The 27,871-nt window shown below is 41.4% G+C and overlaps 1 protein-coding gene across 2 annotated transcripts in view; it reads left to right on the plus strand.

The window, feature by feature from the left end:
• The window catches only part of abca2 (ATP-binding cassette, sub-family A (ABC1), member 2), a 159,061-nt gene extending 132,266 nt beyond the window's left edge, over positions 1–26,795 (plus strand). The window contains exons 39-50 of one of the 2 annotated variants that reach the window (XM_034692383.1): positions 990–1,113; positions 1,237–1,369; positions 3,236–3,356; positions 3,555–3,733; positions 4,305–4,446; positions 5,663–5,797; positions 9,998–10,101; positions 10,197–10,289; positions 15,127–15,229; positions 21,211–21,348; positions 23,412–23,621; positions 25,593–26,795. In XM_034692383.1, the coding sequence (XP_034548274.1) occupies positions 990–1,113; positions 1,237–1,369; positions 3,236–3,356; positions 3,555–3,733; positions 4,305–4,446; positions 5,663–5,797; positions 9,998–10,101; positions 10,197–10,289; positions 15,127–15,229; positions 21,211–21,348; positions 23,412–23,621; positions 25,593–25,628 (1,518 nt within the window). In that variant the 3' untranslated portion in view covers positions 25,629–26,795. The remainder of the gene's footprint in view (positions 1–989; positions 1,114–1,236; positions 1,370–3,235; positions 3,357–3,554; positions 3,734–4,304; positions 4,447–5,662; positions 5,798–9,997; positions 10,102–10,196; positions 10,290–15,126; positions 15,230–21,210; positions 21,349–23,411; positions 23,622–25,592) is intronic. The other variant, XM_034692384.1, reaches the window with a different exon arrangement.
• Positions 26,796–27,871: the final 1,076 nt, after the last annotated feature.

Below are 27,871 nucleotides of genomic sequence, written 5' to 3' on the forward strand. Positions count from 1 at the left end.
ACGTCCTGACACTTCATTTATTTTCATGTTTTAAGATGTAATCTGTGCCATATATTTTAAAGAACAGGAGAGGAACAAATACTCTTTTCTACCGACCGACAGGTGCAGAGGCAATATTGTATTCCTTAGGATGATTCATTATTCTCGTCCACACTAAATCCCTAATTTGGTGCCCTTAACATTTACCAGAAGTCTTGGTTTCTTGCATGTGCACTATGCCTGGTGAAAACTTGTATTGTTGTTTAATATGGGTGTGGACAATTTCTCTCACTAATGACCCCTAGTGGGCTTTAGAGGGTCAAATTTTAGCATATGAATGTGTTCAGGCCTTGTCCCCCATCATGCATGGGCATTAGGGTCCGATTGGATCATGCATAGCTGAGAAATAAACTACTTCCTGTCACATCAGAATCAGAATCAGAATCAGAATCAGCTTTATTGGCCAGGTATGCTTGAACACACAAGGAATTTGACTTAGGTAAACTGTGCTCTCTTTGTACAAGGCATAAGAATAAGGCATACAAATAAAAATAAAATAAAAATAATAACAATAACAATAACATCAGCTATGAATACAAAAGAACAACAATGGCACATGGCAAAACACCCAGCTTTGAGGGCTCCCAGAGCCATGCCCATTGACAAAACCAAAATCATTTGCATATGTTTTTTTATTCAGGTCTTTTAAAGATGTACCAGGGATTGTGAGCGGTCTCTGAGAAGATCATTTTTTAAGGACCCCTGTAAGTGGCCCAAAAAAGGGGGATCTCCGCCACTTTTTCCAAAATATTGAATTCCCTGCCGACCTTTTGCCACAAAGTTAAGAGACCATTCAAAGGTCTTGGCATGATTTACATATGCACAAAAAATGTCAGAAGTGTAGGTGAAAAAAACTCAACATTAATAGATGAGCATCATTCAACCAATGTTTCCATCTGAATGAATTGTTTCTGATGTCTGTGTGTTATTCCGTCTCTGTATCCCTCCAGGATCTGAAAAGAGTCAACAGTTACCTGAAGTCGTGTTTCCTCATCTTTCCAAACTACAACTTAGGCCACGGTCTGATGGAGATGGCTTACAATGAGTACATCAACGAATACTACGCTAAAATAGGTACCAAGCCTCCCAGAGGCTGATCCATCAGTTTCTATCTCTGAACCGGGCTCTACAGCACGGAGCTGGATCAGATATATGAAGCAGTGAACTGAGTGAGGTGTTCTGATTGTGTGTTTTCAGGCCAGTTCGACAAGATGAAGTCTCCTTTCGAGTGGGACATTGTGACTCGAGGACTTGTTGCCATGACAATTGAAGGCTTTGTTGGCTTCCTCATCACCATCCTCTGCCAGTACAACTTCCTCAGGAAACCCCCGTGAGTGAAAAAGGGTTATATATATATATATTCCTGTTTTGAGACCACAACAACACAAAGATTGAACTCCTGAGCACCAGAAGTTTGGTAACTTTTTAGTTTGAGTTTCTACTTTTCCCCTAAATCAAATGTTCCTTATCGACACAATGTTCACACTGTTCCAAATTATTATGCAGGTAACCTTTTCTTGAAAATCTGGAAGACTGATGTTCAGAAAAAAACAGTGTTTTAGTTTGATGTATTTAAGGCCTTGTGCTTTAACTTAACCCTTTTTGTTTGAATCTACAAAGCTCTGTAATATCCTCTATCACAGACCACATGTAGCTTTGCCACATAATTATGAAGATCCTATTCAACTTTGACCAAAGGCATCCATCAGACTTTCAATCAGACTCTCTTTTTCATGTGAAACCATGTGAAACCGTGTGTGTGTGTGTGTGTGTGTGTGTGTCTGCCTGTGTGTGTGTGTGCGCGTGTGTGTGTGCGTGTCTCTGTGTGCGTGTGTATGTGTGTGCTAGTGTGTGTGTTTGTGTGACTCTTTGTGCATGTGTGTGTGTGTGTGTGTGTGTGTACGTGTGTGTGTCTGTGCATGTGCATTTGTACGTGTGTGTGCGAGTGTGCGTGCGTGCACAAGCGTGTGTGTGTGTTTCTCTGCGTGTGGGTGTGTGTGCATGTGTGTCTCTATGTGCATGTGTTTGTGTTTGTGTGTGTGTCTCTGTGTGCGTGTGTGTGTGTCTCTGTCTCTGTGTGTGCACACACACAGTAATGCTCAAACCTTTAATGTTATAAATCATCAGCAGGGCGTTCACTCCCCATCCCCTGCCTCTGCTTCCCCTGCCTCTATTTACTGCCCCTCACGCTCAACCTCAGGCCTGTCCCCTCTGACTCGATGAGGTACTTTGCTCAGGACTGTAGTCCGGATCAGAGTCTAAAAAGCTCTCACCACAGGGGCTCTGACAACCAAAAGAATTAATGACATTTAGTAAGTCCTACAGAAAATGTAGATGTGTTGTAGTGTCCGTCTGGACGCTGTAGTGATGACGAGCTGATTCGAGAACACGTTGATCTTTAATAACCGTTCACTGTCGGCCGTGATCACGCCAACCAACAAAACAACAATCAATGTTTGAATGAATGAAGAACTTCTCCTCTTGTCTCTCCTCTCTCCCGCTCGCTGTGAGCTGTGAGTACTAACAGTAACCATGTTTGTTTGTGTTTTTAACTTTCACGAGGACCGGTTTTGAATCAGTCACCATCATATGGTCATGAATCAGCTGGGCCTGTGCTTGTGAGCGGGGGCGTCGTTTTGGAGGAGCTCTGAGGGGAAGGGGGGAGGGTTTAGACGGAGTCCTGAGGAAATGCTACATTTAAATTCATGCTAGTTTTCCATGACTACCAACCCTAGCTCTAAAGAAACGAACAGTTTCAGCCCTCCGCTTTCAGCAGCATCTCACCAACTAGGTGGGTGTGTCCAACTTATCAACCCCCCAAACAAACACGTGTTACATTGTGATACAAAGTGAAGTAGACACAAGAACAACAACAAAAATCACAAAAAACAGCCTGACATCCTCTCCACTGTGCCATCCAAATATAATATATCCAAAATACAAATCTGACAGGAAACAGGAGAAGGAGAACTGCTCACTGAAGCCTCTAGCAGACTCTGCTTGTAGAGCCCGTGTGGGTTTAGCTATGTCGGCAAAACAAAGTGTGAACTTAGAGTTTGCATATCAGAACCAATGATGTTAAGTCCCCTGACCCTCAATACTGCTGGTCATGGTGTTTGCATGTTGAATCCACTTTGGGTCAGAGTACTTTTTGAGCAGTTTTGATTGAGCACATCCATTCTCTCTCTGTTTTCAGGAGGGTGCCTGTCAGCTGCCAGCCTATAGATGATGATGACGTGGACGTGGCCTGTGAGAGACACCGGGTGCTGCGAGGAGACGCAGACAACGACATGCTGAAGATTGAGAACCTCACAAAGGTCTAAAAGCTCCTCTCATTTGAATGTAGAAAACATTTCAAGTTCATGTTTTTATTCACACGTGTGATACTGTTCCTCTGATATTTAATCCTTGTTGTGTTACTCATGCATAATTAGAGGTGAAGGAGTTAGTGCTTCATAAAGCTCTGATCTGTTCCTTTTGATGTTGATCTTTTTGTGGTTTTGTGCCTCCCTCAGGTGTACAAGTCCAGGAAGATGGGTCGGATCCTTGCAGTGGACCGGCTGTGTCTGGGCGTCCGGCCCGGCGAGTGTTTCGGCCTGCTGGGAGTGAACGGAGCCGGGAAGACCACCACCTTCAAGATGCTGACAGGAGACGAGTGCACCACTGGAGGAGAGGCCTTCATCGACGGAAACAGGTCAGAAGCAGGAGGTTCAGATTGTTTATCATCTCCTCAGGAGCCTTTTACCTTCTTACCTTGTCATGTCTCAATTTCTATTCTTTCAGTTCTTTGGTTCATGACATAGTGCCTTTAAATCTAACATGATTCCCATCAGCCTCATCTAAGCCACGTATTCAGTATGACTTGAGCATATTTACACATACTGAAACAAAGACTTTGGAAAGCGTAGACCTTTGACTTTCTAAATGTCTCTTAGCTCAAAGAGCTGCAGAGCTGCTACAGTGGAGGTCATTTCTTGCTCTTAAAAATAAGCAGTCTGGGAAACACTGCTGGATGTTGCACCTCAGTGATGCTGTGAAGTCTACGCGTCCAACACCAGCATAGTGTGTGAATGTAGCACTCTCTTAAAGACACTAAGATATCTGACCTACTGACGTACTTCATATCTCTGTGTGTGTGTGTGTGTGTGTGTGTGTGTGTGTGTGTGTGTGTGTGTGTGTGTGTGTGTGTGTGTGTGTGTATGTGCGTGCATGCTTGCGTGCGTGTGTGCGTGCGTGCGTGTGTCTGTGTGTGTTTGTGTTGACAGTATCCTGAAGGATCTGTTGCGTGTGCAGCAGAGTATCGGTTACTGTCCACAGTTCGACGCTCTGTTTGATGACCTGACAGCCAGAGAACACCTGGAACTCTACACTCGGCTCCGTGGAATTCCTTGGAAGGACCAGGAGAGGGTGAGTCGATAACACACACACACAAACACACACACAAACACACACACACAAACACACACACACATGCACATCTTCACACAAACATACTTGTCACAGCTAAAAGCTAAATCCAACACTTTAGCGTGCTTACTTTCTCCCCCATCCCTTTATTATAATAATAATAACAATAATAACAATAATAATAATAATTATTATTATTATTGTTATTATTATTATTATTATTGTTATTATTATTATTATTATTATTGTTAGATTTTTTAGAGCCCAGGTACCGACAGGTGCAGAGGCCCTATTGTATTCTTTAGGATGATTCATTATTCTCGTCCGCACTAAAACCAGAAGTCTTGGATTTTTGCATGTGCACTACGCCTGGTGAAAACTTGTATTGTTGTTTAATATGGGCGTGGACAATTTATCTCAATAATGACCCCCAGTAGGCTTTAGAGGGTCAAATTTTAGCATATGAATGTGTTCAGGCCTTGTCCCCCATCATGCATGGGCATTAGGGTCTGATTGGAGCATGCATGGCTGAGAAATAAACTACTTCCTGTCACATGGCAAAACACCCAGCTTTGAGGGCTCCCAGAGCCATGCCCATTGACAAAACCAAAATCATTTGGATATGTTTTTTAATCATGTCTTTTAAAGATGTACCAGGGATTGTAAGCTGACCGGATGAGCGGTCTCTGAGAAGATAATTTTTTAAGGACCCCTGTAAGTGGCCCTAAAAAGGGGGATCTCTGCCACTTTTTCCAAAATATTTCATTCCCTGTCGACCTTTTGCCAGAAAGTTAAGAGACTTTTCTGAAGGTCTTGGCATGATTTAAATATGCACAAAAAAGGCTAATGAGGAGGGTTTTTTGAAAAATTTAGGGGACGATAGAGAGATAATTTACAGAGGCGTTCGACCCAAAACCAAGACATTTTAAATATTCACCAGGCCTGGCGAACCTGTGAAATCTTGTGAGTTTTCACATATTGTAAAGCCCTTAAAACTCCCAATTTACTAATTTAATTTAATAATCCTATGCATTTCAACAGTGCCTCCACACCAGTTAAAAAGTTCATCGAGAACAGCCATAAAGAATATGTTTCACCTGATTTGTAAGAACAGATCTCAAAGACTTTAATTAAGTCGCTGTCAAGATTGTCCACTGGCAGTAAACTTCCTCACCTCTGTCCCCTCCACACTCTCAACATGTGCGTCTCCCTCCAGGTGGTGCAGTGGGCGTTAGAAAAGCTTGAGCTGTCCAAGTATGCTGACAAACCTGCCGGGACCTATAGCGGAGGAAACAAACGCAAACTCTCCACTGCCATTGCTCTGATTGGATACCCCTCCCTCATCTTTCTGGTAAGAAGGTGTTGTAGGTGTTCAGTGGATGTGTTGCACAAGTCTGTATGAGCACAAAAACTAATAACAGATAATAATGATAATAATAATAAATAAATAAATAAATAAATAACAAAAACTAAGTGCAGAATGATTTATTGGACTGAGGTACAGGAGCTGCTGTTAAGATGAGTCACACCAAAGAGCGAATAGAAGTCAACGAGCACGATACATCATTTGGTGCTGATGATGTCCCTCTGTGTTTTTTTGACTTAACACCTATTCTCCTAAATATCCTGTCATCCCTGAACAGTGATCAACATTTTTATACAAATATATGATCATATATATGACCCCCCTAAAGAACTTTAATGTCTTCGCTCTCCAGAGGTCCTCTTCTTCAGTTTCTAGTTTGTGTCCGTTCATTGCTTCACTCACTGGAGTTACCTGCGTGTGGGGAACCTCAGGGCTCCTTCTTAGGACCATTTTTATTCTCTTTTTAGTCTCTTTATAAAGAACCACAGTGTTTCATTTATTTGCAGATGAACTACAGATCGATTATTCTGTAAACTATATGAATGAGCTAAACAACTAAATAGTTTTTGATAGTTCATCATGTTGAATCCATTTCATTTATAAACAAACTCACTCTGGAGTTCCTTTTGTTTTAAAGGGGACATATCACGCTTTTTTCATCAATATATATTGGTCTAAGAGGTCCCCAAAACATGTCTTTAAAGTTTATGCTCAAAAAAACACTTTGAAATCAGATTTTGGTCTGCCTGAAAAGTCCTCTTCTTCATTCCTCATCAGAACAGTCTGTTTTCTCTCTGACCACGCCCCCTCCGGAAGTGGATGTGCCTCGGCTCTCCAGCACGTTGATCTAATGTTTACATGTTGGCTGAATATACACGGCTGCTCAGAGATCGCGTTACTTCAACCCTCTGAATCTGATCCTGACGGAGAGGCGCCTGTAGCAGGACCTTTCTGAACGATTGGTCATAGATTTAGTGTTTCTTGTTGTTTCATTTATCAGTATGTAGACGTGTGTCTTGGTACACAGCTACGAACATGTAGCTATGTGGCTATGCTAACTAGTGCTAGCACTTATCCATGATAAATAAAAATCATCCACTAGATCTTCAAATCTGCAGACGTGGGGAGTAAAACCGACCTCTACCAGAAAGGCAGCAGGACCTTTTCTGAAGGATTGGTCACAGATTTAGTGTTTCTTGTTGTTTTATTTGTCAGTATGTCGACGTGTGTCTTGGTACACAGCTACAGCTACAGCTACAGCTACAGCTACAGCTACAGCTACAGCTATGAACATATAGCTATGTGGCTATGCTAATTAGCGCTAGCACTTATCCGTATTATTTTATACAGTCTATGGGCTGAACAAGCTCCGAGCTCTGACTCCGTGACAGACCGGATATTGTTGTTACGTAACAAAAACACGGAAGTCTGAAACGGCTCGTGTCACAGACATTTACAGAAAGGTGTAGAAATCAGAACAGGGGCAGAATGGATTTTTGTCATTCTCAGGGGGTTTGTAGACATGCCAGGGAAACATATTTCAGGTAAAGAACCATTAAAAAGTCAATTTTGCATGATATGTCACCTTTAAAGCTCAGTCTTTTCACATTAGAAATATCTCTATACATGTGAATCATTGAAATGCGCTGTAAAGGGGCGTGTCATTAAAAAAAAGAATATCTTGAAATTGAAATATTTTCCATTGGTTATTCAGAAAGTGAAAATGTAGCAGGGCTGCAACTAATGATTATTTTTGGTGTCGACTAATCTATTGATTGTTTTTTCAATTAGTCGATTAGTCACGTTTATATGGCTCTAGTATTTTGGACTGCTTCAGTTCGCACACCTGTGAAATTCAACTTGTCTTTAGTCTCTGACAACATAATTTCCAAAGCAAATTTAAATAATGACACGTGAAACACGTACTTGTAACATAGTAAATATATTTTTAAGATATCAAATCATTGTGATCACAATGAAAGGAAAAAACAAAATAAATAATACAAAGGAGGATGCTCTCTGTCAAGACCTCAGCCATTTGAGGGGTTAAAGTAGCTGTAATTAAACCTCTCCTTAAAAAGCCCACTCTTGATTCAGGCTCCTTATCTAACTATAGGCCGATATCTAACCTCCCCTTTATCTCTAAAATCCTGGAGAAAGTGGTGTCAGTTCAGCTCTGGGACTTTCTTAAGAGCAACAGTTTGTTTGAGGACTTTCAGTCGGGGTTTAGAGCCCACCATAGCACAGAGACTGCACTGCTAAAAGTAACCAATGATCTACTAATGGCCTCAGACAGTGGTCATCACTATCACCTCTCTCTCTTACTCCCCTCTATCTGTCTTTCCAGACCCAACTCAGTCGAGGCATGATGGCTGTCTAACATGAGTCTGGTTCTGCCTGAGGTTTCTGCCTGTTAAAAGGAAGTTTTTCCTCACCACTGTAACTAGCTAAATACTGCGAGGTGCAATGCTCATGATGGATTAAGGTGGGGTCAGACTGAGTCTTACCCTGTCTTGGTGTTGGGTCTCTGTTCATAATTTGACATAGTGTGGTGTAGACCTCCTATGTTTGTAAAAGCGTCTTGAGATAACGTTTGTTGTGATTTGGCGCTATACAAATAAAGATTGATTGATTGATTGATTGATTGATTGATGATGAGCCTCTCATCACAAACTCATCCACACACCTTTGCTTAGCACAACTTAAATAGAAGGAACAAAACAGAATATTGTTGTTATTATATTATTTTACTATTTTAAGGCAATATATATCATGTTTTATAACAGTGCAGTAAGTTAAACAAATGATCACTGATTTCTTACTGCGTATATATCTTATTAAATTAATTGTAATCTGCATCAAAACAGACAAATTGGACAGAGTTTTAGAATGAACGCTAGTATTAATAGGAACAGATAAGAGACAAGTAAAGACAATCAGAATCAGCTTTATTGGCCAGGTATGCTTGAACACACAAGGAATGTGACTTTGGTAAACTGTGCTCTCTTTGTACAATGCATAAGAATAAGAAAAAGGCCTACAAATAAAAATAAAATAAAAATATAATAATAACATCAGCTATAAATACAAAGAACAACAAATAGGCTTGACTAATATGTACAGGCTGAAATGATATGATAATAGTGCAGTGGTGAGTAGCAGAGGTAGTTTAACATTATAAAATAGAAGTTAAATAATACAAAAAATAGAAATATGGAATTCTGCTTGGAGAATTGTTGCATTGTGTATCTACATGTATATTTACAGAGAGTATTTATCTGACAGGTATGACACTGTTATGGTTTAGTGTTCATCAGAGTGACAGCCTGGGGGAAGAAACTGTTCTTATGGCGGGTTGTTTTGGCGCACAGTGATCTGTAGTGCCTGCCGGAGGGGAGGAGTTTAAAGAATTTGTGTCCAGGGTGTGAGGGGTCAGCGGTGATGCTTCCTGCCCGTTTCCTGGCCGGGGACCGGCACAAGTCCTGGATGGGGGGCAGGTTGACACCGATAGATACGCTAGCTTCCGCTTGGTGCGCAACAACTCCGGTATCCCAACAAATAAACGTACAACACAAACGTCATAGTAACTTGAAGTGTTTATATTTAAGTCAGCTGACTAAAGCACAAAGTAAACAGTGATTGAAAATAAAAGATGTATGAGCTATAACTCGTGAACTCATCCATTAGTGGTATTTGAAGACACCACGGCTCCAGGATGTTTGCGTTATATGTGTTGGAGCGTTGCCGTAGTGCTGCCGTGGAAAGAGAGGTGCACTTCACATAGTTTGCACTTCACCTGTTTCTCTGCTTTGTTCTGGATAAAACCTTCCCAAACTTGAATATTCTGGGTCGGGTTTTTTCGACCCTCATCATCTGTGCGTTCCGCCATAGTTCATGTGTTCTTCTTCTCTGTGTCCGTGCAGAATGTAAACAGTGGGAGCAATACTGCCCCCTGTACTTTTGGTTATGCACTGCAGCTACAAATGTACATGTACCGGTCCGCATTTGATTTTATCATACAACAATAACAATTAACAACAATAATATGACGTGTCGACGCTACATTTTTCCTGTCAACAATTTTTTATAGTTGATGTAATCAATTATGTTGACTAATCGTTGCAGCCCTAAAATGTAGTATATTGTAGATTCATTACCTGTAAACTAAATTTTGGTCTCCTCCAGGATGAGCCCACAACTGGAATGGACCCAAAGGCCCGCCGCTTTCTCTGGAATTTAATCCTGGACATCATCAAAACTGGACGCTCTGTAGTGCTGACCTCACACAGGTGAGACTCCTGGGTCCTCAAATGCAGGGAGAACATTTGTATCATTTATTCTTCTTCATAGTTTACTAAATATGTGTTACTGTGTTTCTCTGCAGCATGGAGGAGTGTGAGGCTTTGTGCACCAGACTGGGCATCATGGTGAATGGCAGGTTTAAATGTCTGGGCAGCATCCAGCACCTAAAGAACAGGTTAGATGTATTCATGTGATCTAAGCTCCCTCTTTACACTGAGTTTGATATCATCAGACTGTAACATCCTCTGCTTTAATAGGTCAACTTTTTGTTTCAGTGTGGCTTTTGAAAAAAGAAACAAACAGCACAGATCTGTCGGATGATGACCTTTTGACATGAATTAGAATTTTCTGGAAATGATTTGATGGTTCAGGCTTTGCAGGGTTAACATCCTTGGTCTTCTTTTCTACATTTTGGTGCTCTTTCAATAGATAAAAACCCCTTCAGACCCGCATTTTTTCTGCTGGGCAAAATGTTTTTTGTCCAACTGATTTTAACTCTTCTCCAACAAAGAAAAAAGTGGGAAAAATAAAATGTCTGCCAACTCATGTTTTATTAGTAATTTTTCATGTCCATTACAATGGACGCCCCGACTAGATGGCCCTAAAAAGTCAGAAAAACTTAAGAAAAATAAGGCTGGGTTTTTCACATCGTGATTAATTAGGTATGACTTAACATATAAAATCCTAGATAACCTAACATCTGGAACTTGATGTTTACATATTTGTGATTCTGTGTACAGGTCTAAACATGTAGGAACTTAATTGATGTATGTCTGTAGATAAGATTACCTAAAAAAGCCAGTGTTGCCTTCAGTAAACTATCATTGAACTTCCCACAAATTACCAGACTTTCTTATAGTTGGCTAATAAACTGATCACACATGAGCTTGGAATGGAACTGGGACCTTTAACTGGAGAAGATGGCGTTTTGAAAAATACCAATGTCCGTCCCAGCTTCCCAGTACATGGAGACTCTTGGCATATTCACCACTCCCATAGCAAGGTGGCAACCGATTGGGGTTCTGATCTCTCCTGAACTAGATGTTTTTACGATTGTGTTGTCAGCCATCCAATTGAAGATCTTATCTGGCATATACTGTTTGAAGTATTCATAGGGTCTCATAAGTTGGAGGATTCTCAAAGGAAGTGTCGATGATTGTAGTGAATGGCCTGTGAGGCCACTTGATTTCATCCTTCCTGGTTACTGTCGTCTCCTCCTGATCCTCTGTCACTACACTGTCTATCTCCTCTATCTCAAACTCAGCTGCCACCTCAAGTTCCTCTGGCATGCATGTTACCTCTCCACTGTCCCTCTCTGAATCTATGAACAAAATAATCACATTTTTACCTGATTTTATGTATCGCTCATAAACTCTAATGCATTCCATGTGATTTAGATCTTACATGTAAGACATAAAGTTGATGAAAACATCACACTATGAAATAAAAATACTCTTAATTTCTAAACTGACCATCTATCTCACTCCTGGTCTCATCTGCATAGATATCTGAATTCAAGGAGTCAAGTTCAATCAATCAATCAATCAATCAATCTTTATTTGTATAGCGCCAAATCACAACAAACGTTATCTCAAGACGCTTTTACAAACATAGGAGGTGTAGACCACACTATGTCAAATTATGAACAGAGACCCAACACCAAGACAGGGTAAGACTCAGTCTGACCCCACCTTAATCCATCATGAGCATTGCACATCGCAGTATTTAGCTAGTTACAGTGGTGAGGAAAAACTTCCTTTTAACAGGCAGAAACCTCAGGCAGAACCAGACTCATGTTAGACAGCCATCATGCCTCGACTGAGTTGGGTCTGGAAAGACAGATAGAGGGGAGTAAGAGAGAGAGGTGATAGTGATGAGACGAGTCGTAGAAGCTGTTGCCGCTGGAGTCCAGCACGTCTGTATCAGCTGGAGTCCAGATCGTCCACAGCAGGAGGACGTCTACGGCAGCTCAGAGGAACCTACGAGACAATGGAGCTCAGGGACTCCAGAAAGGTCTATGGTTAGTAACTTTAATGGGACAGGCAGAGTTAAAGTAAGTGATGAAGGGGTTGGGGAGAAGAAGGTGAGCTAGGATCCCAGTGTGTCAGTGTGCCAGTTCCCCCGGCAGTCTAGGCCTATAGCAGCATGACAAAAGCTGGTCCAAGCCTGATCCAGCTTAACTATAAGCTTTATCAAAAAGGAAAGTTTTAAGTCTACTCTTAAAAGTGGAGAGGGTGTCTGCCTCCCGGACCCTGACTGGTAGATGATTCCAAAGGAGAGGGGCCTGATAACTGAAGGTTCTACCTCCCACACTACTTTTAGAGATTTTAGGTACAACTAGCAAGCCTGCATGTTGGGAGCGTAGAGTTCTAGAGGGGTAATAGGGCACTATGAGCTCTTTAAGATACGAGGGTGTCTGATTTTTAAGGGCTTTGTAGGTTAAAAGAAGGATTTTAAATTCTATTCTACATTTTATTAGGAGCCAGTGTAGAGAAGCTAACACTGGAGAAATGTGCTCTCTCTTCCTAGTTTTAGTCAATACTCAAGCTGCAGCGTTTTGAACTAGCTGAAGAATCTTTAGAGACTTATTGGGGCAGCCTGATAAGAGGGAGTTACAGTAATCTAACCTGGAGGTAACAAATGCATGGACTAGTTTTTCTGCGTCGCTCTGAGATAGGAAGTGTCTAATTTTAGAAATATTGCGCAAGTGAAAATAGGCTGACCTTGAGATTTGCTGAATTTGGGAATTGAAGGATAAATCTTGATCCAATAGGACTCCTAGATTCCTAGCCGAGGTGCTGGATGCCAGACTAATGCCGTCTAAGGTACTTATATTATTAGAAAAAGTCTCTCTGAGGTGTTTGGGGCCGATAACAATCACTTCAGTTTTTCCTGAGTTTAGCAGTAAGAAATTTCTGGTCATCCAGGTCTTTATGTCTTTTAGACAAGCAACTAATTTAGATAACTGATTGGTTTCTTCTGTCTTCACTGATAAATAGAGCTGAGTGTCATCAGCATAACAATGAAAATTAATAGAGTACCTAGAGGAAGCATATATAAGGTGAAAAGTTCAGACAGCTCTCTATTTATAAGACGCTCAAGGAAGTCTTCAACGTAATACTCTACAAGAACATTATGTACAAAAAAAAGCGTTGGCTAATGTCTATCAACTCCTGGTGTCCATTGCAATGGACACCAGACTTAAAAAAAATCCTATTAATAATAATAATAATAATAATTCATAGAATTTTTATAGCGCTTTTCTAAGTACTCAAAGTTGCTTTATATATATATATAAAACTAAAAATGAAACACATAAATAAAACAAGAAAGGGACAGGAGTGGGGCGGGGGGAGAGGTCATGTGTGGTATGCTTTTTGGAACAGGTAGGTCTTGAGGTGGCTTTTGAATGATTGAAGTGAGTCAGAGTTGCGGATGTGTGGAGGGAGAGAGTTCCAGAGAGTGGGGGCAGCGATGGCAAAGGCTCTGTCCCCCAAGGTGCGGTGCTTGGACTTGGTGATAGGGGACAGGACGTTGGCTTCTGATGATCTGAGGCGGCGAGATGGGGAGTAGCGTTTGAGGAGGTCAGTCAGGTAAGAGGGGGTGAGGTTATTGAGGGCTATGTAGGTGATGAGCAGGATCTTGAAGTGGATTTGGTGCTGAATGGGGAGCCAGTGGAGGTGCTGAAGGATTGGTGTGATGTGGGCTCTGGAGCGGGAGTGGGTGAGTAAACGGGCAGCTGAATTTTGGACATATTGAAGTTTTTTGAGGTCGGTGGAGGGGAGGCCGTAGAGAATGCTGTTTATAGTCCAGTCGGGAGGTTATGAAGGCGTGGATGAGGGTTTCTGCAGCAGAGGAGGAGAGAGAAGATCTGAGCCGTGCAATGTTGCGGGGATGAAAAAGGATACTTTGGTGATGTTTCTGATGTGTGGTTTGTAGGAAAGGGTGGGGTCGAGGGTGATGCCAAGGTTACGGACTACTGGGGAGGGTGTGACTGTGTTGTTGTCGATGCGTAGTGAGAAGTTCTGGGTGGAGGGGAGGAGGGATTTGGGGCCGATTAGAATGATTTCAGATTTATTGCAGTTGAGTTTTAGGAAATTGTTGCTCATCCAATGTTTGAGGTCAGTGAGGCAGTTTCTATTAACTAATGATATGAGGTATATTCAAATAAATTTAAATACTATCACTTGTAACAGTTCAAATTATACTGAGAGCAAATTTGTTTGGCTAGCATGAAAATAAATCCATGTTTTTGATTGAAGAGGGTCACTTACTCTTCCCTCCCTTGAGTCACTCTGCCATGCTTGTCTTGTCCGATGTCTGTCACTCTCTCAGAGTCTGCTCAAAGTCATGATATGATTGTAATTGGATAAGTAGGATCCAATCAGTAACCAGCATTTCTGACATCCTTCAATTACTCAATATTTATTGGTTTAGAGCCAGAAACATGTGATGTCCATTCCAATGGGCGCATGGTCGAAGGGGTTAAGAGTTTGTTGCTCCATGTTGTTTACTTTGTTGTCAAATTGTCAACAAGAAGAGTGAAACTATAAACAGTACGTGAGATTTGCTGTAACTCTTTCCTGCAGATTGATGTGATGTGTGTGATCAGCTTCTGTTTGCTCTTCAGAATCAAAAAAACATTGTAAAGGGGTTTTAACCAATCAGATTGAAGTATTGAACACCACCAGGTTATAATACCAACTACTTAACATTCTGTGTGTGAAGAATTTAACTCTCATAGGTTTCAGGTATGTATGAATTCAGGTATGTATGAACTCCAGTGGTAACTATGTTTAAATGAACTGATTTCATCAAAAGTATATTTGCTCATACAGACTGATCATCTGATGAGTCATGAGCACATTCAAATTAAATCTCATCTCACAAAATAATGGGACATGCTAATGGATATACAATCTACTGTAAGTCTGAGTTTTACAGCTGCTGTCAGATCTTAAGACTTGGATTCTAAATGTAATAAAGTTCCTGTCTCTGTGACCTTGTTGCAGGTTTGGAGACGGCTACATGATCACAGTGAGGACTAAAAGCAGCTCCAATGTGAAGGAGGTTGTTCGGTTCTTCAACAGGAACTTCCCTGAGGCTGTGCTGAAGGTAGATTTCTGCACTAACATCCGTCATTGTTCGACCACCAAAACAATGATTTTATTTATTTTATTTGACCTTTATTTTACCAGGTTCAAAGTTGAGAGTTTGAGGGTGAGTGGTAAGATATTCCAGTCGTTAGCTGCTACAAAACCAAGGAATTAAAAACAGTAGAAGTACTGAGGATGATGAGCTTGATGTATTCACTGGACCTAATGCGATATGAATCATGGGCGACGCGTAGAAGAGAGGACAGGTAGGGAGGTGTCTTGCCCAGGATTGACTTATATACAAAATGAAGCCAGAGGTGAAGCCGCCGGGTATGAAGGGAGGGCCACCTCACCAGTTTATAGAGATCGCAGTGGTGAGTGTGGAAGGGTGCATTAGTGGCAAGGCGGAGAGCTGAGGCCATTTTGTATATGATGTCACCATAATCCAGAATGGGTAGTATTGTCATCATGACGAGGGCGTGTTCGGCAGCAGAGTGAAGGAGGCTTTGTTGGATGAGCATCTAAAAAAGCAGGATTGGTGAATATTTCCCAGAAAGTTGTAACGCACGTGAAGCATTCATCCTGTCTGCTGGATGTGCTGTTAACTGAAGTCTTAGCTAACAAGTGAGCCACAAAAACGTTACACCGTGAAAATATTAGGGATTTGAAGTTGGCTTCACTTCTAATATCCTGTTCACTGAGTTTTAACTCTGTGTAAATCTAATCAAAACACTTCACCAAACAATCCCTGAATAAAGTCTTCAAATCGCCCTGATCTCGTCTAAAGGACAAACACTTTTTACACTTCCCTGAAAAACAAAGGTATAAACTTTTTCTTTTCTTTACTGTTATTGGCCCTGTCACACCTTGAGTCGAGTACGCTGGTGTACGTCACATAAGTTATAGGTAAGTTTTGTATAAGTTAAGAGCACACTGGCAGCGTATGGATCATACGTCCAGCAGACACCTGCCATAAGTTGTAGGTAAGTTATGCACCCGTTTGTCACGGTGAGGGAAAAACTTAAGGAGGACCCAGGTGCATATTTACAAAGTAAAAGGTTTTAATAAACAAAAGGTACCAACAAACTTACTAAAATGTCCAACCAACGTAAAACAAAAGGAAACACAGGAGAGACGGACACAGGGAAGACCAACAATGATCCAACAAGGGACAGGGGGAACAGAGGACCTAAAAACACAGTCATCAACACAGGTGTGAACACAGGACACAGGTGAGACTAATGAGGGACTAAATACACAGAGTCATCAACACAGGTGAGGACACAGGACACAGGTGAGACTAATGAGGGACTAAATACACAGAGTCATCAACACAGGTGTGAACACAGGACACAGGTGAGACTAATGAGGGACTAAATACACAGAGTCATCAACACAGGTGTGAACACAGGACACAGGTGAGACTTATGAGGGACTAAATACACAGAGTCATCAACACAGGTGAGGACACAGGCACAGGTGAGACTAATGAGGAACTAAATACACAGAGTCATCAACACAGGTGAGGACACAGGACACAGGTGAGACTAATGAGGGACTAAATACACAGAGTCAACAACACAAGTGAGGACACAGGACACAGGTGAGACTAATGAGGGACTAAATACACAGAGTCATCAACACAAGTCAGGAAACAGGACACAGGTGAGACTAATGAGGGACTAAATACACAGTCATCAACACAGGTGAGGACACAGGACACAGGTGAGACTAATGAGGAACTAAATACACAGTCATCAACACAGGTGAGGACACAGGACACAGGTGAGACTAATGAGGGACTAAATACACAGAGTCATCAACACAGGTGAGGACACAGGACACAGGTGAGACTAATGAGGGACTAAATACACAGAGTCAACAACACAAGTGAGGACACAGGTGAGACTAATGAGGGACTAAATACACAGAGTCATCAACACAGGTGAGGACACAGGACACAGGTGAGACTAATGAGGGACTAAATACACAGAGTCATCAACACAGGTGAGGACACAGGACACAGGTGAGACTAATGAGGGACTAAATACACAGAGTCATCAACACAGGTGAGGACACAGGACACAGGTGAGACTAATGAGGGACTAAATACACAGAGTCATCAACACAAGTCAGGACACAGGACACAGGTGAGACTAATGAGGGACTAAATACACAGAGTCATCAACACAGGTGAGGACACAGGACACAGGTGAGACTAATGAGGGACTAAATACACAGAGTCATCAACACAGGTGAGGACACAGGACACAGGTGAGACTAATGAGGGACTAAATACACAGAGTCAACATCACAAGTGAGGACACAGGACACAGGTGAGACTAATGAGGGGAATCAAAGAGGAGGGAAACACACAAGGACATGACGTAAAACTAAACTGGAAACACAGGGGATCAGAACTACAAAATAAGACTAAGAAACACAAAAAAGTGCAACAAGAGACATGGATCACAAAACACACAAGGATATCTAACACAGAATAAACACTGGAGAACCAAGGCATGAAACACAAGGAAAAACTGAACTAAGCATTGACTCATGACAGTACCCCCTCCTCAAGAGATGGATCCCAGACCTTCCAAAACAACAAAAAGAAGTCATGAGTCGATGTTTGGTTCTGTTTGTTTCCTGTGTTTCATGCCTCGGTTCCTCCAGTGTTTATTCTGTGTTAGTTATCCTTGTGTGTTTTGTGATCCATGTCTCTTGTTGCACTTTCTTGTGATTCTCAGGGTGTTTTCAAACCTCCTACTGTCTTAGCAGTACGGACTGATTTGTCCAAAATTCAGTATGTAGTATGTGAACAAGAGTAAAATCTGTAGTATGCCAAAACTCCCCAGAGGTCGTACTGGTTCAGGAACATGTCTCAGTCTGCAGCGGACCATTCTCACATACTGTTTCCTACAATGCACAGCGCTAACTTTTTTCTGTATATGACGGGAGAACTCAGTTTTTAGGGTCTGTGAAAATTATTAAATTCCATATGAACCACTTCTTAACTTTTTAAAGGTGACATATCATGCAAAATTGACTTTTTAATGGTTCTTTACCTGAAATATGTTTCCCTGGCATGTCTACAAACCCCCCGAGAATGAAAAAATCCATTCTGCCCCTGTTCTGATTTCTCCACCTTTCTGTAAATGTGTGTGAAACCAGCCGTTTCAGACTTCATTGTTTTTGTTACGTCACAAAAATATCCGGTCTGTCACAGAGTCAGAGCTCGGAGCTTGTTCAGCCCATAGACTGTATAAAATAATACTGAATCCCTCCCCCGTTTTTCATTACCTGCACAAATGTGTGCTAACAAGGAGCTTAGGAGGGAGGCATGCTAGTTGTAGGCTGTCTTAATAAACACAAAGGTCGGTTTTACTCCCCACGTCTGCAGATTGGAAGATATAGTGGATGATTTTTATTTGTCATGGATAAGTGCTAGCGCTAATTAGCATAGCCACATAGCTATATGTTCATAGCTGTAGCTGTAGCTGTAGCTGTAGCTGTAGCTGTAGCTGTAGCTGTAGCTGTAGCTGTAGCTGTAGCTGTAGCTGTAGCTGTAGCTGTAGCTGTGTACCAAGACACACGTCGACATACTGACAAATAAAACAACAAGAAACACTAAATCTGTGACCAATCCTTCAGAAAAGGTCCTGCTGCCTTTCTGGCAGAGGTCGGTTTTACTCCCCACGTCTGCAGATTTGAAGATCTAGTGGATGATTTTTATTTATCATGGATAAGTGCTAGCGCTAGTTAGCATAGCCACATAGCTACATGTTTGTAGCTGTGTACCAAGACACACGTCTACATACTGATAAATAAAACAACAAGAAACACTAAATCTGTGACCAATCGTTCAGAAAGGTCCTGCTACAGGCGCCTCTCCGTCAGGATCAGATTCAGAGGGTTGAAGTAACGCGATCTCTGAGCAGCCGTGTATATTCAGCCAACATGTAAACATTAGATCAATGTGCTGGAGAGCCGAGGCACATCCACTTCCGGAGGGGGCGTGGTCAGAGGGAAAACAGAGTGTTCTGAGGAGGAATGAAGAAGGGGACTTTTCAGGCATGCCAAAATCTGATTTCAAAGTGTTTTTTTGAGCATAAACTTTAAAGACATGTTTTGGGGACCTCTTAGACCAATATATATTGATGAAAAAAGCGTGATATGTCCCCTTTAAATCATCAGTGATGCTAAAGAAGCAGTTCATCTATCAGCTTGGCCGTTGTTTACTTCAGCTTTCTGAAACTAAAAAATCGAGTGATGCCTGACCCAGCATCCTGCAGACCAGATCCAACAGAACAGTCAGACTACAGACTAAATTCAGACCCAGTATTTAGTAGGCAGTACCTACTGTCTACTACATCCGGAAGTAGTATGTAGCAGGCCATTTTGAAAACAGCCTTAGTCTTGTCTTGTGTTCTCTTTGTAGTTCTGATCCCTGTGTCTCCAGTTTAGTTTTACGTCATGCCCTTGTGTGTTTCCCTCATAGACTGTATAAAATAATGGACACAGTATCCAGACATCACCCATCTGTTCCTGAGCGCTGTTTTGAAGCCAATGGACGGCGGCAGCCATATTGGAAATGCGGAACTCAACCAGGATTTTATGCCTCTTAGCCAACAGCTATGTGTTCCCCGTCCAGGAGTCCAGTCAGTCATGTCCTTATTTGGGCAAAAACTCGTAATCTTAATATTTTCTGAACCATCTCGTTAGAAAAAAATTCACCCCCCGCACAGTGTGTGCTGATAGAGAAATGAGCGACGTAGAGCCAAGCCGTTTTTTGAACCAGGCTGTAAACATGTTTATTTCTGCTGTAAAGATCGTCTCTTTGAATGGGTGTGTATGTGGTTTCTGGAGTTTCTGCAGCCAGCCTCTAGTGGATTCTCAATGAACTGCAGTTTATAACACTTCCGCATGGGCTTCCTAGTTTGAGACCTGACGTTGCCACTTGGTTTCCTTCCTTTGGTGATTCCCCTCATTAGTCTCACCTGTGTCCTGTGTCCTCACCTGTGTTGATGACTCTGTGTATTTAGTCCCTCATTAGTCTCACCTGTGTCCTGTGTTCACACCTGTGTTGATGACTCTGTGTATTTAGTCCCTCATTAGTCTCACCAGTGTCCTGTGTCCTCACCTGTGTTGATGACTCTGTGTATTTAGGTCCTCTGTTTCCCCTGTCCCTTGTTGGATCATTGTTGGTCTTCCCTGTGTCATTTTGGACTTTTTGGATTTCGGTTCTGTAGACATTTCAGTAGTTTTGTTTGTACCGTTTCTTCTTTATTATTAAAACCTTTTTATTTTAAGTCTGCATCTTGGGTCCTCCTCCTCCTTCGTTTCTCCCCCACCGTGACACACGTTCACACACGTAGAGCTGTGTGTCTGTGTGTGTGTATGAGTGTGAGAAGCCTTGGAGCCCTCACTCTGTCAAACAGCAGAGCCTCTGAAACAGAAGCTGAAGCCAGCATGTCAGAGTCTGCTGGTGTTCAACGATAAAGCTGCTGTTGTTGAATTCAATGAAGTTCAAAATGTGATGTTTCTGAAAGCACTGCAGTCAATAAGAGTAACTTGTTGTAAAGAGCAGAGGCTGTGTTCCCGCTGGTTTCACTCCTCTGACACTCTCCACGGCTCATCATGTTCTTACAAAGAGAGACTGCAGAGTTTTTAATAACACACACCTTTTTAAATCACCAATGAAGAGCATCTCATTTCAACACTTATACATCCTCATTAACGAGCAGCAGCTTTTTTATACACTTCATCTGTGTTATTACACTGCCGCACGCTTTAAACAAGTGGACTGTAGTTGGACATAAGTTATGAATATGATATGTATACGCCCCATTCACGCCCGTTTTAGAGGCATTTTGATACGTTGGGAAAACGCTGGCTAAATCGTCAAGGTGTGACAGGGACATAAGAGATCATTTTTCTCCTTCTTTTTGAGCTGTTTCACATATTCGGATATATAACCATTCTATCTTATATCTGCAGGAGCGTCACCACACCAAGGTCCAGTACCAGCTGAAGTCTGAGCGGATCTCCCTGGCTCAGGTGTTCAGTAAGATGGAGCAGGTGGTGGAGGTTCTGGGGATCGAGGATTACTCTGTCAGTCAGACCACTCTGGACAACGTGAGTCAACACGGACACTGACACTCTGGCTTGTTTAGATTGAAACACATTACCATAAAGTTGGTAATATACAGTGCCAGTCACAAGTGTTCACCCCCTTGGATGCTTTATCCTTTTATTGCTTTCATGAATCAATCATGGTCAATACAATCTGGCTTTTTTCACACAAAAATGTATCGGCAAAAACTCTTTAATGTCAAAGTGGAAACAGATTTCTACAAACTAATGTCCATGAAACAAAAATATATGATCAAAAATAATTGTTTGCACAATTATTCACCCCCATTACCTTTTTAAATGTAATGGTCTTATTCAAAAGAGGTCCGACCAATTGGTGCCAATAGTCTCACAGTTAGTGAAATGAGGATCACCTGAGTTTTGTGGGTGTCTCAAGTTATTGAGATATAAAGCAACTGTGTCTGGAGGGTTCAGAGACTGGTTGATCAGTATTCCTGGCTACCATTACACCATGAAGACAGAAAAACACTCTGTGCAAGTCAGGGGGTGGATACAAAAACGTGTCCAATGCATTGAACCTCCCCTGGAGTTCAGTGAAATCAATCATCAAGAAATGGAAGGAACATGGCACATGTGTGAATCTGCCTAGATCAGGCCGTCCTTGTAAACTGAGTGACCGTGCAAGGAGGAAACTAGTGAGAGAAGCCACCAAGACCACTACGACACTCTGAGGGAGTTACAAGCTCCAGCTGCTGAGATGGGAGAGACTGCATACAGCATCTGCTGCCCGGGTTCTTCACCAGTCAAAGCTTTATGGGAGAGTGGCAACGAGAAAGTCGCTGTTGAAGAATATTCATATTAGATCTCGACTAGAGTTCGCCAGAAGGCATGTGTAAGACTCCCTGGTTGAGTGGAAGAAGGTTCTTTGGTCTGAGGAGACCAAAATTGAGCTTTTTGGTGATCAGATAAAACGTTATGTTTGGCAGAAACCAAACACTGCACATCACCTAAAAAACACCATCCCCACTGTGAAGCACGGCGGTGGCAGCATCATGCTGTGGCGATGTTTCTCAGCAGCTGGCCCTGGAAGGCTAGTAAAGGTAGAGTGCAGAATAAATGCTGCAAAATACACACAAAACCTGAGTTTTTTTCCAATACATTTTTGTGTAAAAAAAAGCCAAATTGTATTGACCATGATTGATTTATGAAAGCAATAAAAGGGTCAAACATCCAAGGGGGTGAAGACTTATGATAGGCACTGCAGGTTGCACCAGTATATGAAATGCAGTCTGAGAGAAGAGGGTTTAATATGTGGAGACTTCCATTGTGTACAGCAACGTACACTTTCTATGCAGATGAAACCGTACGTTGGTCCTTTGTTGTACCTTATGTTTGTCCTGCATGGCTTTGTTAGCTGTGAGGTACGGACAGATCCACTGCCCAATAAGCAGGGACTCCCTCCGTCCCCCTCTGACCTGGTCTGCCTTGCTTTGTATCCAGCATGCTTGGCGAAGCAAAACCACTGCACCAAAAGAGTCCCTCTCTGCGTTTCATACTTGTGCATTGGTCACATGGGTGTACAGGATGCAGCTCACTTCTTAGTTGAATAAAGAGGTATTTCAATAACCTTGCACCCTCATACCTTACTGACTTCCTCAAACGTCACTCCCCATCTCGCCGCCTCAGATCATCAGATGCCAATCTCCTGTCCCCTATCCCCAAGACCAAGCACAGCACTTTGGGGGACAGAGCCTTTGCCATCGCTGCCCCCAACAACATTTAAAAACTACAACACACGACCTCTACACCCGCCCCACCTCTGTCTTTGTTCTGTTTTATTTATTTCCTTTTTTTTTAAATTTAAATTTAAATTTTATATGTATTTATTTCTGTTTATTTGTTTATTTCTTTTTATTTCTTTTATTTATTTATTTATTCATTTTTGTCTATTATTTATTTATGTTATGTTATTTTATTTATTTATTTATTTATTTATTTATTGATTGATTTTCTGTAAAGCGGCAGGTTGAGTACCATGAAAGCTGTATACAAATCCGATCAATTATTATTATTATTATTTAAAGTGTGTCTTTTCTTCTACACAGGTGTTTGTCAACTTTGCCAAGAAGCAGAGCGATAACCTGGAGCAGCAGGAGGCGTCGCCCCCGGGTGGTGGACAGTCACCCCTGCAGCGCATCCTCAACCTGCTGAAGTCTCGACCGGCCAACACGGAGCTGAACGCGCTGATCAGCGAGGCGCCTGAGGAGCTTGAGAGCGATGATGATGAAGGACTCATCAGCTTTGAGGAGGAGCGAGTGAGTGGATCACACCTGAATGTTTTATTTTTTATTTATGATATTAAAGATCCTGCATGAACTACTGATAAAACACAAAGGTCTTTCTTGGGAACAACATATCGTGCACAGCAGACATCAATAAAAGCAGCCGTGCGAGTGAATTACACTTTAATGTGGAAACACAATCAGGCGCCAGTTCTTGTCGGACGTCTCTCATCACTTCGGAGACGTGCTGCACAAATTGTACAAATGGAGCGAGTTGTACACTCAGACTGAGCAGGTTAACACAAAATATTCTGATGTTCAAAGACACACAATGTATCCACCTCCAGTGTGAACACAACAGCAGGATTCAAACTAGAAGGAATCATACAGGTTTTCAGTTTTTTAAACCCTCTTTGGGGTTTTTATGCATTTATTGCCAACTTTGTCACATGGTGCGAGCAGAACCACCTCCAGCTCAATGTGACAAAGACCAAAGAGCTGTTTCCATCCAGGGGGCCAGTGTGGACATTGTGGAGGACTACAAGTACCTGGGGGTGTACTTAGACAAAAAGCTGGACCGGAGCAGGAACACCGAAGCCGTCTACAAGAATGGCCTGAGCCGCCTCTACTTCCTGAGGAGGCTGAGATCCTTCAACATCTGCAGGACGATGCTGAGGATGTTTTCTGAGTCTGTGTTGGTCAGTGCTCTCCTGTTTGCTGTGGTGTGCTGGGGCAGCAGGCTGAGGGGAGCAGATCCAAACAGACTGAACAGACCTCCTCTGTAAGGCCAGTGATGTTGTCGGGGTGGAGCTTGACTCTGACGGTGGTGACAGAGAGGAGGACTCTATCAAAGCTCCACAGCATCATGGACAACACCCACCACCCTCTCTACAACGAGCTGCTGAATCACAGGAGCACATTCAGTGAGAGACTCATTTCCCCTAAATACACCACAGAATGCCACAGGAAGTCATTCCTGCCTGTGGTCATCAGACTGAACAACTCCTCCCTCTGATCACTGAACTATATTCTGTACACTGTGCAATAACCGTATAATAACCATGCAATACTCTGTGTAATAACCCTGCCACTTTAACATCCTTTTATATATCTCTTTCATTCACAGCCCTTTGTACATCGCTAACTCTAACTATTCTGCACTTCTGTATATACTTTATTATTATTTTATTTATTCTATTTTATTTGATCTTTATTTTATTTATTCTATTTTATTTGATCTTTATTTTATTCTATTTTATTTTATCTTTCTTTTATTTATTCTGTTTTATTTTATCTTTATTTCATTTTATTCTATTTGAATTGATCTTTAATTTATTTTATTCTATTTGATCTGATCTTTATTTTATTTTGTTTTATTTTATCTTTACTGTATTTTTTCTATTTTATCTAATCTTTATTGTATTTTATTTTATTTTTATTTTATTGTACTCTATTTTATCTGATCTTTATTTTATTTTGTTTTATTTTATCTTTATTGTATTTTATTCAATTTTTTCTGATCTTTATGGTATTTTATTTGATATTTATTTGATTTGATTTGATATTTTATTTTATTCCTTCTTCCATTAATATTTTGACTTTCTTACATACTGTTTAATAAGAGCTCTGTGATGACTGAGTTTCCCTTCCCGGGATAAATAAAGTATTTCTGATTCTGATTCTGACAAAGTGGTGCGTAGAACAGGAAACTGGGAAAAGAGAGTCGGGAATGACATGGCAGGAAAGCTGCAGAGCTTGGACAATGTCATTTAAAACAAACAATAAACAGTTTGTCATGTGGTTCATATATTAATATTAGGAATGCACAGTCCAGCTTTAAAAGTCCTGATCCGAGTCCAGGACCTGGGCTTTGGGTAGACTTGCTCATTTCCTCTGTAGTGTCACCATTTAAGCTCTTTGAAACCTGTTTTTGAAAAGTGACATATAAATAAAGTTGTTTGTTTACTCTTAACTTATATATATATTTTGTGTGTGTGTTTTCAGGTGCAGCTGTCCTTCAACACAGACACACTCTGCTGAAATGAGCCCCAAACAGCGAGGAGAGTGACAGAAGCGTGCGTCTGTCTGAGCTCTGAGACGCAGATCAGAGCTGCAGATTGAACCCTGAAGAAGCAGCGTGAGCAGAAGAGCAGCAGATCTGTGTTTTAGCCTCAAAACCATCACCGAGGGGGGACTGAGGGGGTTCACATCTGACTATACGGACACAGACAAAGACCTGAAAGATGCGGAAACAGAGATTTGAAGACTTTGTCTTGGAATGTTTCATACTTGTGTTTTTTAGAAGAATGTATCTCTCTGGATGTTGATGGAGACGTCTGCTTTTACCCCACAGGTAACTCTGTCATACGGCCTGATGTAACCTGAGCGGACCCTTGTTCCTGCCTTGAGAGCATGCTGTGATGAAGTAGTAATGTAAAACAGTCTATTTTTCTGTGGCAAGAAGAGTGATTTATTTTGGATATTGAAGAAGCTGCAGACGGGCGTGTGAGGTTTATTTTGCACTAACAGAGGACTCGAAGGTGTGCGAGCTGTCGGCCTTTTCTTTTCTAAATTGATGTCAGAGACAGAGAAAATGTAACAGCATGGTTATTGTCCTGATGGTGCCTCCCCTTATAACACTGTACATTTAAACTTTCTACTGAATGCTCTCTTTTGTGCGTTTAACATTTCATTCAGTCGTGGAATCTGCCAAGAAGATCCTCTTTAAACCGGACACAGTGTAAAATATGAATTACTCCTTGTAACAGTCTGAAAGTGGACTCTTCTTCCCTGACAATAACTGCACTACCATCACTGTGATACTAAAGGGAACTCTCAGATCAGGAGGAACTGTTAATTAACTCATGTTTATTCTTTTCAGATGGTTTTTAGTGCATTCAGCACGCTTTGAGTCCACTAATACTGACCCACTCTAACAGAAACCATGGATGTTTCTCCAGCCGTACGTTTGAACCTCTCTCTCTCTCTCTCTCTCTCTCTCTCTCTCTCTCTCTCTCTCTCTCTCTCTCTCTCTCTCTCATGACTTTCTGTGATGATTCAGTTGTAACTTGTCCCGTCATGTCAATGCTGTTTCACTTCTTCTTCTTTCACAGCTAACTGCAGTCATATTTTTGCTGATTATCATTGCACTGGTGAGCTGTTTTCCTACCTGAAGGGATTATCATTAAATGAGAAAAACAGACCTGATATTTGTTCTTTTTCTTCTCTGAGAAAAGCAGGATGGGGTGCTACATTTTTTTTTTTTGAACAATTTTTTATTTAAAGTTGTACACATAGTATGTTACAGAGTCTGTTTAGAAGAAATTAAATGAGAAAACATTAGAACTCGGCAGGCATTTCCAGGCAGGCAGTCATAGATAGGTTCCTAGTTTTGGTCTCATCCACACAAAGAAACAAGGAGGGAAAGACCCCCCCCTCAAGTTACTCTATCATAATTGTTTGGCAGTTGAAGGTGCTTAATTACAGGAGCCCACAAAGTTAAGAACAAATCCAATCTACAGTGAAGTTTTGCAGTTATCTTTTCCATCAGATAAACTGTCTTTAATCTCTCTTTCCATTGGTGAAGGGTGGGAGGTAGTGGTTTCAGCCAGGTCAATGTTATCATTTTCCTGGCTACTAATAAAAGGACATGCAACAATTTGACTTTCTTTTTGTCCATAGCTCCCTCTGGGACTAAACCTAATATGTAATATCGTGGATCCAATGGCAAATCAACCTTCAAAATAGATCGAACTTCTATTTGGATCCCTAACCAAAAGTTTTTTAATCTCGGGCAATCCCAGAAAATGTGGGTATGGTCTCCCACTTGCTTACAGTTTCTCCAACACAGGTTTGACCTATTTCTATCATATTTTAATGTAATCACAGGAGTTTTAAAATATCTCAATTTTAGTTTCCAATTAAATTCTTTCCATGTAGGACTGCTCGTGATTTTATGTCCTTTTTCACAGGCTTTTTCCCATTTTTCATCCTCAATGATAACGTTCATCTCAATCTCCCATCTCTCTTTTATGTCCAGAGAGTTTCCAGAAGGGTGTGTCTGTAAACATTTGTAAATATTTGAAACTATTTTCCTGGCACTCTTTTCATCTATGCATTTTATCAACAAGTGTTCTATAGGTGTGGGTGGTTGTTTCAGTGTGTTCCACTCATTATGTGACATCAAATAATTTCTTAACTGTAAATATCTATAGAGGTCATTGGATAGTAGACCAAATTTATCTTGTAATTGTGGGTGCTACATTTTTGATAGAATTTTGGGA

This window comes from Notolabrus celidotus, chromosome 9 (genome assembly GCF_009762535.1).
Source record: "Notolabrus celidotus isolate fNotCel1 chromosome 9, fNotCel1.pri, whole genome shotgun sequence".
In the NCBI taxonomy this organism is placed as follows: domain Eukaryota; kingdom Metazoa; phylum Chordata; class Actinopteri; order Labriformes; family Labridae; genus Notolabrus; species Notolabrus celidotus.